Genomic DNA, 10367 nt, shown 5'->3' with positions numbered 1-10367 from the left:
GCACGTGTGCTGTGTGGATGATTTACCGACACTATTAAAAGGATAAACTGAAATAAGCTAGTCATGGGGCCAAAGTCATTTAAGTAATTACTTCCACTTCCATCAAAATAAACGTATTATTTTTGCAATTACAAAAGCAATTCATTCTGGGCCTGAAAGGCCAGCTTTAAAGCAGCTGCACGCCTCCATCCCGTCACTATCATTTAACAAATTTAAGGCAACCGCGACCATTGCGGTCTGAAGGGGCCCCGTTTTATCTAAAATCTGCATTTCCCCGCAACCGCCGCCACGCCCGCCTCCCGCTCGCTCCCGCAGCGCGCGTGCTCGCTCCCGCGGTCGGCGGGCACGCACTGCGCATACTCGTCCCCTGTACCGCGCCCTCTCCTCGCACAATGTCCAGCCTCCGACTAGTTCCCGGCGGGCACGCACTGCTCATGCTCCACCGACTGGCCTCCCGAGCGCCGCCACTACAGGCATGCACTGCGAATGCCCAACAGACCGGCCAACTAACCCCGCCCATCCCGGCGAGATGGCACCGCGCATGCTTGCACTTCCGCGGACAAAAGGGCACGTCGCTGGTGCGGGCCGCACCCCAAGAAAGCCTAAAAGCTGAAAGACATGGGGTGGGGTGCCCGCCATCCCCCGCCCCCGTCCCCACTCCAGCTCCTGAGCGCCGTCCAGCCCACTGAAACGCCCCGGCACAGCCACGGCTGGAGTCGTGGGCGCCTACTGGTGGCGCCGTGATGACGCCACGTGTCACGGTGACGCACGACATAGGCGACCTTCTTTGGGAGCGCAGCGGGCGCGCCCGTTTTGAAGCTGCCCTGAGCTGGGCGGGCCCCGCCGCGGTCCGGCCTTCCGCCTCCGCCGAGCCCCCGAGTCCGCGCAGCCCTTGGGCGGGGTGCCGCCCTACCCCTGACCCATGACCCCGGGCCAGCGACGCCCGCCGGGCAGTTGACTCCACACCGGACCCCGGCCCGCCACGCCCGCCGGGCCGCTGCCTCCTCACCGGGTCCCGGACCCGCGACGTCCGCCGGGCCGGCCGCCTTCACCCGGGACCACGGGTCCGGGACCCCCGTGGGGCTCGTCCCCTCTGGCGGCCGTCGCCTACTACGCGGAGGTCCTTTCAGGCCGGACTTCGGTCCCGGCTCCAGGCACCTGTGCAGGAGGAAGGAGTCCCCCTGGAAGGAGGGTCCGAGCCCCGGAGATGCCGCCCGGCAAAGTCCTGCAGCCTGTCCTGAAGATGAAGGTGGACGAACTCTTCCTGTGCTGGCTCAGCGAGTCCAGCACGCAGGCAATGCTCCAAGACTGCTTGCAGAGGATCAAGATGCCCGGGGGACCCGAGGGGGTCGGGGGAGACGCAGGGCAGCCCGGGCCCCCGTTCGCAGCCCCGGCCCTTGCCTGCAGGCCGCGCGGGTTGGATAGCTCAGGGGCGCCCAGCCCGTCCCCCGTGTCCACCGCTCTCCCCCTGGGAGCCGCCTCTAGTGCCCGGAGTGGACCACCTGTTCGAGGGCCTCGTCGATCCGCAGGGACGAGAGTAGTAAGTTACCCTTCCTTCTAACGCCTGCGGAGGTAACTCGGGTCGCCTACCGACGTGTAGCTGAGGGTGGCTGAAGATGCTGGAGGAGTGTCAGGCATGAAAGGCTGGCACGGCTAGTCTCTTCCCCCTGCCAACAAAGTCTCGCACACAGAAAAATGTTGTCTTTGACACATTCCCAAGTTGGTCGTCATTCTGGGACAGCAGTATATTTAATTTTTACAAAAGGTGCTTTTTGATTTTTAATACTGTGTCGGTTAAAAGTAATAAAGCGTCTCCAGGTGTTACGGGAAAACGTATGGTTGGTGCATATCGTACCCCTAGCATACGCCTAAGCCTGAAGGAGTGTGACTGTTCCATTGGGACTTGATGATAACATTTAAGTGTTTTCGGTTGAGTCCGCATCCATCCCATCAACAGCACTGAGCATATAGGAGGAGGGACTTCCCCCATAACTTAGTTTGCTGGTTCCCAGCCACGAAGGGGAGGGTGAGAAGTGGATGTCAGTCCGGAAGGAACTCGTCTGGTTCCAAGTGATTGGAGGGTGTCTGACATGTTCTTACAGATCAAGGATATTTTCCAGAAAGTGAGCCTCCAAGGAGGATGGGAGGTAGACCCAGAGGCAGCTTGGGAGACCCTGTAGAAACGCCCCGAAGGCGGCTTATTTGGATCTGCAGGAACGTGTGTCCTGGGACTCATCCCTGAGTCTGACCGTCTGCAGTGCCCCCACTGACCTGCAGAACCACAGTGTTCCAGAAGGCCTACCTGAGCCCCCATTGAACTGAGGAGGTGGGTACGTGAAGAGGGCCAGGGCTCAGCAAGATCCCTCTAACAGTGACAGCCCCCCGCCCGTCCACCCTCAGGCACTCTTCCTCCCTGGGATCCCTCAGGCCTTCTGTGGGGAGCTCCCCACTTTGTCAATAAGTGTGCTCCGGTGACACAGCCTGGCGGACACCGCTGGAAGATGAATTCTTGTGTTTCGTGACCCCATGACTTGGTGTGAGTCCCCTTAGGTCTGGAGATGTCTACAAAAGGTCAGCTCGTGCAAGGAGGGTGACTTGGATGCATGTGAAGAGAATGTGTTTCTGCGCAGCAAGTAGGAAGTCACAGACCTGTGGAAGTTAAGTTCTGTAGGCGTTCACAGCAGGGAGAGGCCATTCCTCTCCGTCTGGAGGGATGGGGCGTGGAGGAAGTGAGCTGTGGGACTAGGGGGTGCCCTGAATTGGGGGAGGGTGCCTGCGGGGGGAGGGGACGTGGTGGGGGGTGGCTATGTTCCAAGTGTGAGGACCAGGTGTTTATGCTCAGAGCCTCCGCAAGGCAGGCTGCTGCATCTGGGCCCGCCAGCCGGATTGGGATTGAGCCAGAAGCAGAGCTCAGGGCTGGGTAATCTCTCTGCCTCTGTGGCCGGCTGCTGGGCTTCCCGAGGGCAGCGACATGGCGGGAGTGGTGTTTCCCCAAGACCAAGTTATCGCATTGCCTGCACTGCATGGGGCCCGCAGAGAGATGAGCTTCTGCCTGGAGGGGGGGGCGTGGCCTGGGGGGCGTGGCCAGGATGGAAAGTGGGTGAATGAAAGGAAGTGCTGACGGAGGTGGGGTGAGACCGAAGACCCCTCCTCTGGTCTGTGGTTTTCATGACCAGATACAGCAAGTCAGCACGAGAAACCGGTTTTGAGGGAAAACAGAATGACTTTCTCTTAGTCGTCCCAAGAGTGTTCAAAACGTGATGATGGACCTTGCCTGGTACTTGAAGGTGACTTTAAGCACATCTCAGTGTATTTGGAATTTATGGCGCGCTTCACTTGGATTTCGAGAAGCGAGTAACCCAAAAGGATGTTTCTCATTTGGACAAAATGATAAGAGCTCTTTTGCCCCAAGAAGTGGATAATTAATTTCAGAAAAACGTTCATACGTAAAGTGCTGTGAGGAGAGCTCTGGACCTTTTTTTCTTTAACAACTAATAGGAAGCAAGTAAGACTCACGTGAGGCCCTCACCCATGGGAGTGGTGGGGAGGAGGCTGGGTCCTGACCCTCCTCGCAGAGCCCAGGACACCTCAGAGTCCTGGGAGTGACAGGCAACAATCCACCCTCCCCCATCCTGGAGACCAGATGTCTGTGGTCAAGGTGTCCCAGGACCGAGCTCCCTCCAGAGGCTCCAGGGGAGGGTCCCTCCCGCCTCTTCCAGCTTCTGGGGGCTCCAGGCGTCCCTGGGCTTGTGGCCGCGTCCCTCCCGTCTCTGCCTCTGTCTTCACGGGGCTTCTCCTCTGTGTCTGGGTCTCTCGCCTTCTGTGTCTTAGAAGGACTCTGTCATTGGATGTAGGGCCACCCTCCTCCAGGAGGACCTCAGCTCAGATCTTTGACTTTATCCCATCTGCAAAGACCCTGGGCACTGTCCCTCCCCCTTCACTGCTGTGTCTCCTCTCCCCACTTCCCATCGCCATCGGAAGCGAAGGGCTCTGTTTTATCTCTCTGCCGCCTGCTGCGTCCCGGGTGCCTGGACACACTCAGACCTCCACGGTGGGTTTGCTGAGGGGTGCGCGTGTCGGCTGACCCCCCCAGCCCAGCAGCAGCTGAGCCCCTCCCTGAGTGTGGAAGCAGAGGTGTCAGGGAAAGGGAGGGGCTTGTTCTTAACCCTTGATTTTTGAAAAGTCCAGTTTGTGGGGGGTTAGTTTACATACAGCGAATGGTGCCTACAGGTGTGCGGGACGGTCGTCACACTCACTCACGTGTGAACACGCCGAGGAGCGAGCGCTTCCTGCCCCCAGGGCCCCGTGCCCCTCGCCCCCGGCAGCCACTCCCGCTCCCAGGATCTGTCTGAGGTGCTGCGCAGCCTGCCCTTCCCTCTCCCTGCCGAGTAGGATCCCGTTGCGTGGATGGACCACAGCCTGATTGTCACTTCAGCACTGGGGCCACTCGAGCTGTTTCTGCGTGTGCTTCTCATGAATGAAGCTGCTGAGAACCTCGTGGGGACAGGTGTTTGCGTCTCTCTTGGATGAATGACCTTGGAGTGGAACTGCTGGGCTGTGCGCTGTGTGTGTGTTTAACTTAAAAAACAAAACAAAACTGAAAAGCCTCCAAAGCCCCTACACTGTTCTGAGGCAGGTGTCACGTCCCGTTTCCCCAGCCGTGCGTGCGGGTCCTCGTCCACGCCTCCCCGGCACTGGCTGTCCTTAGACTTCTACTTCAGCCGTCCCGGCGGGCGTGTTGTGTGTCATGGTTTTATCTGCATTTCCCTGTTTTCTGGTGACAGCCAGCATCTTTTCATGACGTATCAGCCATTGTGCGCCGCCTGTCCAAATCTTCTGCCCATTTTGAAAACTGGGTATTTCTCCGTCGTTGAGTCGTAAGGGCTCTTTATGTGGAATCTGGATGCAGGTCCTTTATGAGACACATGTTTCCACATATTTCTCTTCAGTCTGTGGCCTGTTTTGTCATTTGTTTAACGTGTGTTTTGAAAGCAAAAGCTGTTACTTTTTTGATTCTTTCAATTTTATTCTTTTATGCTTCTTATTTATTACATCCAATCTACGAAATATGTACCTATCCCAAGCTCTCAGGGTTATCTGCTCTTTTCCTTCTAAAAGCTTCCTGGTTCTCACTTTTGCATTTAAACTTCTGATCCATTTCATAAGTTTCTGCATGTGGTGTAAGATATCCAGGTACACAGCAGTTTTGAAATCTCTCCTTTTCCCATTGAGTTGCATTGTCTGAAATCAATTGGCCGTATGCGTCTGGGTCTATTTTCTCATCCCTAACCCACTGATCTGTGTTTGTGTTCTCACTCTGGGGCGCTTTGTAGACTAACATGTGGAAAGTGGGCGGTGTACGGCCAACTCTGTTCTTTTAAAACAGCTCTAGCTATGCTGACATTCGCATTTCCACCTAACATTGAGAATCAGCTTATGAACTTGTACAGAAAGGGCCTATTGGCATTTTGATCGGGATTGCATTGAATCTGTAGATCAGCTGGGTGTCACTGATGCCCCCGAACAGCTGAGTTTTCCAGCCCATGAACTCGGGGGGGTTTCTCCGTTTACTTACGTGCCCCATAGTTTCTCTCAGCAATGTTGTGTGCACACAGGTCACACCTCCTTGGTTAAATTTATTATCCATCTATTTAGATCTTTCTCTGCAGCTGTTTTGTAGTTTTGGGGGTATCCAGTTAACCGTTGATTCCCTCAGGACATGTGACCATGTTCTAGGTTAGAAGTGCGTTCCTTGGAGACACGCTCGTGTGTATGTGCAGATGCGTGTACACACAGCAGGCACGTGTGTTTACTTTGACGCATCCTTAGATTTTCCTGCAGATGTGTTGGAGACAGAAAGGGCCTGGAAGTCCTCGGAGCAGAAGGTCAGGATCCTGAGAGCGTTTCTGACGGGAGCCTTGAGTTTGCCCGGTGACCGTGACTTCACAGAGGGGCTGAGCTTGGCCACGTTCCATTCTGTGGATCTCTTAGTGAAGAACGATTTCTGGTTTTCGTAGTTGGCATCAACGAGACTCTTTGTGCAGGAAGGAGGGGAAATATTGAGAACTTTTTATCACTGGTCAGGAGTTTGCCACATTGAAGTGGCACGAAGCTAGACGCCCTCCGTTCTCTTCCTGACGAGTGGAACCAGGAGGTTTCTCGGGATCACGTGGTGGGGTGTGTGTGAGTGCTCTTGTCCTGTCCCCTCGGGCCTCCCAAACAGGGCCCTGCACCCGCAGCCTGCATGTGCCACCAAGGGCACCTCACTCTGGTACCCGGCGTCCACCGGGCACTGCCTGGGCCGCCATTCCTGTTCCTGACTGGCCACAGACAGGGCTGCGTGAGGAGCCTGAGGGGCCTGAGATGCAGATTGGCCACAGCCCACTCCCCAGCGATGGTGGGTATCGCCTCGCCCCCAAGTCCTCAGCTCCCCCAAAGCTGCCTGTGGGCCCCCCATGGACCAGCTTCCCCAGGCCCTGTCCAGGCTGCTGGGTCGAAAGGGGCCGACTTGAGGCTCGGCCACTGGATGGCCACTGTGGCCCGGGGGGGACACTACATGGCCGAACCCAGTCCAGGGCAGCACCGGTTCAGTCCTGGCTTAGTCCTGGTTCAGGAGCCATGTTTGATTCCTTGCTCTGGGGTCCTGGTTCAACCTGGTTCATTCCTGGTTCAGGGCCCTTGTCTGGTCAGGTTCAGGAGGCCTGGTTCAGTGCTGGTTTAGCTTGGCTCCGGAGCATTGGTTCATGGCCCATGTCCAGTCCTGGTTCGGGGGCCCTGGTTCAGTCCTGGTTCAGTTGCTTGTTCAGTCCTGGTCAAGAGACCTGGTTTAGACCTGGTTCAGGAGGCCTGGTTCAGTCCTAGTCAGGAGAGGACTGGTTCAGTCCTGGTTCAGAGGCTCTGGCTTAGTCTTGGTTCAGGGGCCCTGGTTCAGTGCTGGTTCAGGGTTCCTGGTTCAGTACTGGTTCAGGGTTCCTGGTTCAGTTGCTTGTCCAGTCCTGGTCAGGAGTCCTGGATCAGTTTTGGTTTAGGAGCCCTGGTTCAAGTTCTGGTTCAGGAGATCTGGTTCAGGGCTCTGGTTCAGTCCTGGTTTAGGGCCCTGCTTCAGTGGTCCTGGCTGAGTCTTGTTTTAGTCCTGGTTCAGGAGCGTGCTAGAGCTAAACCCAGGGAGTATCTCCATGGGTTCCCCATATAGCAGGTACCTTCAGCCTGCGTCTTTATTATCCCCAGGGCCCCACGTCCATCACGTTGCCCCATGTTGGATGGGACCTTTGAATGGGGCTTGTAGGGGGGCAGAATCAGGGCCCTCCCCACCCCAGAGGACTCACCAGCAGAGTCGCCGGTGCTGTGTGCCTGCAGGGGGAGTCCTCGTGGTGGCGCCTCAGAGCCCAGGGCCTCAGGAGCTGGGTCAGTGACTGTCCAGAGCAGAGCTGTGTACCACCCCTCACCCCTGTTTGTGACAGAATTGCCTAGGAGTTACACTTGTTGCTTTGTTTGTTTTTGTTTTTATTTTACACTTGTTTCTTTGGAGCATTCGTTTTCTCAGCACTCGGCAGTACTGTGCGGGTCTCGGGTCGGTGTCAGACTCGGCGGGTCTTTCGGAGCCTTGAAGGGCAGTTTGGGGACAGGTCCACAGCAGAGAGTGCTGTGGGAGCTTCTGTGCGTGTTGTGGCCTGGTGACCTGCTTGGCGGAGCTGATGACATCCTTCAGGAGGGCCCTGGGGACGGATGGATGAAGAGACAGATGAGACCGTCTTTGGGACAGGTGGACCGTGGATGGGAGAGTCCTGAGGCTGGATGGATGTGTGGGTGTCCTGGGGACAGGTGGACAGGTGGAAGGGAGGCCCGTGAAAACAGTTGCTGAGCCCTTTTCCAGAATTCCGGTTTCGGGGGCAGCGGTGGTGGTGGAATTTGTGTGTCTCTACCCCGTTCCAGGGTCTGCTGCTGGGAACCCCTGGGAGGACCCATGCTCGGAGCAGTGGAGGCAGTCAGTCAGTGCAGGGGATGGGGGTGCTCTGAGGAGGCACTTCGGACCCCGCAGCAGGGGCCCTGCCGTCTACACAGTCTTCACCTTGGCCCGGAAGCGGTGTCGCCGCGGGAAGCGCGGCTGGAGGGGCCGGCGCGTGTGACTGCGGCAGGAGCTGGGCCCACGTGTGTGTGTGTGTGTGTGTGTGCACCGCCTCCTGTCCGCGTGGTTAGGACAGGACCGGGGGTGCCAGACCGCGTCGCATCGGCTCCCTGCGGGGAAGCTGCGGAGCAGGGACTCTGGGCGCTCGGAGCCGCTGGACTCACACCACGGGCGGGCCTGCAGGGGGACCACGGCGGAGGCGTCCGTGCTTTCGGAAGTAGGTCCGTGGTGTTCCCACGTGGGAACGTTTCTGTCCGAGTGACCCTATGCCGTTTCTGGAGTCTGTGCTTTTCAGGATTAGGTGGAAGTTGAGCTGCCGGTGCCCCGAGACCAGCTGTCAGCACAGAGCCTGGGGGGCCAGTGAGTGTGTCGGTCTGTGGCCACAGCACCACTGCTCACCCGACGGCCGCGTGCGTCATGTTTCTGGTTGTTGCAGTTGGGGGAGGGGCCCTGGCATCTGGGGTGGAGACCAGGGCTGCCCCCGCCACCCCCTACCCCGCAGACAGTCGTCCACCGCGCCATGCGCACAGCGCCGAGGCCGAGGTCTGCTCGGGAGGCCCGCTGGCCGGTCCCTTCACGATGTCACCTCCTTGCCCCGGGCTGCAGTGTCCTGACAGCACAGAGCCAGCAGACCCTGTGGTGGGTCAGAGGTCAGACCCCGCTGTCATGGCTCCCTGTTTGCCTGCTCTTAACAGCATGGTTAGGCTCGGGTGTCCAGGAAGGCACATTCCCCAGGAAACCTGTCCACGCAAACGTGTTCCAGGGGTACGTTTGTGTGCTGAAGAGCACTTCGTAACCCCACACGGGCTGTTGGTACGAACGCGTGTGTAATTAGACCGGGATGAAAGGAGGAGGTTTCGGGAGCGCCGTGGATCAGTCTTCTGGGCAGAGTTTGCGTTTCAGGGGCCGGGTGCGACCGTTCTGGGTCCCCACCAGGGGAAGGAGGCAGGGTCCCCGTGGATGCTCCCCCGCACCCGCCGGGGCCAGAGTGGTGGTTGTCTCGCATGTGGGGGGTCGGGGACAGCATTTGGGCCTGGGAACGGCTCCCGGGCTGTGCTGCGTGTCCTGCCAGCCTGACCACCCACCGTGCACCTCTTCATCCCCTGGAGCCACCTGCTTCCCGCTTCCAGTCTGTCTGCGCTGCAGCCCCGGGGAGGTGAGGCGGGGCCTTCCCTGCTCCTTGCCTCTTGCAGGTGCCCCATCAGTGGTCCTGGAAGAAGGAAGCACCTTTGCAAGGCCGTGCTGGAAGGGAGAGTGAGGACGCGTGGTGCACGGGTCCCTGAGGATCCCCGGGGCCCCAGGAGAAGGGACGCAGGGGGGCCCTGGAGGACGCTTGCTGGGGAGGATGGCGGAGCTCTGGGGGTGGCACCAGCACCCAGCTGGGCACCCGGGCGGGGGTCAGAGGCCACGGAACGGGGCTCCTCGGGATACAGAGGGCAGGGGCTGAGGGGAGGGTCCGGGGGCTCACGAGGAGGTGGGGGCAGGGTCTCCAGGAGGACGTGGGTGCGGGTGGTCTCCATGAGGAGGTGGGGGGCAGCTGCTGGTCCTTGGACTTGCGGGGCTGCCTGTGGCTGACAGGGGTCCTCTCAGGCCTGCAGCTGCAGGGCTCTGTTGCCGCCCTGGGTGGAGGTCCTGGACCTCCACCTTTATCTGCGTTTCCCTGGCTGTGACATGGGCTTCTCCAACTGCCACAGAGTGGCTGGGAAGTGCCATTCCCCATGTGTCATCCGCGTCTCCGCTTTGAGGTGGGGTGTCCTGGTGCCGGTAGCATCCAGTGCTGGAGGGTGCTGCAGGTCACCGGGCTGTGCAGAGGCGCGACAGACCGCCCAGGGCGGTGCTGAAGTGTCCCTCTGGCTGGCCCAGAGTGGATGGCTTAGTTTTGGAGATGCGGTGCCTTCCCATTCAGGGTTCCAAGGACGTTAATAGTTGTGCACAAACCCTCTCCCGCCTTAGCCACCCCCTGAGGCAGCCAGGGCTCTCAGCAACGTCCGTAGCAGTCCGAGGTCTCCTCTGCAACTGCAGGCAGACTTTTACCAGCTGCGTTCTCGTGTCCTTCATCCCGTAAAGCTCACCGAGTTCGAGCGCGTGCTTCTGCACCGCGTCTCCTTGCTGAGCACTGCTCCCTGAGCGGGGGTGCCTCGTGTTGTGTCTGCTGGACCCTGGGCCTGTCCCGGGCTTTGAGCTCACGGGCACTCGTGCTGAGCACATTCGCCTGTGAGTCCTCGTGAGGACCGTGTCTTCA

At 58.8% G+C, this 10367-nt stretch overlaps 1 protein-coding gene across 1 annotated transcript in view; it reads left to right on the top strand.

Annotated features, from left to right (window-relative positions):
* The first annotated feature begins 1207 nt into the window (after positions 1-1207).
* Positions 1208-10367, top strand: part of PPP2R3B (protein phosphatase 2 regulatory subunit B''beta) — a 95679-nt gene continuing 86519 nt past the window's right edge. The window contains exon 1 of the mRNA XM_065901005.1: positions 1208-1540. Within this exon, the coding sequence (XP_065757077.1) occupies positions 1208-1540 (333 nt within the window). The remainder of the gene's footprint in view (positions 1541-10367) is intronic.

This window comes from Phocoena phocoena, chromosome X (assembly GCF_963924675.1).
Source record: "Phocoena phocoena chromosome X, mPhoPho1.1, whole genome shotgun sequence".
Taxonomy (NCBI): domain Eukaryota; kingdom Metazoa; phylum Chordata; class Mammalia; order Artiodactyla; family Phocoenidae; genus Phocoena; species Phocoena phocoena.
The sequence above is the reverse complement of the archived record's forward strand: the minus strand, read 5'-3'. Positions and strand labels throughout refer to the sequence as shown.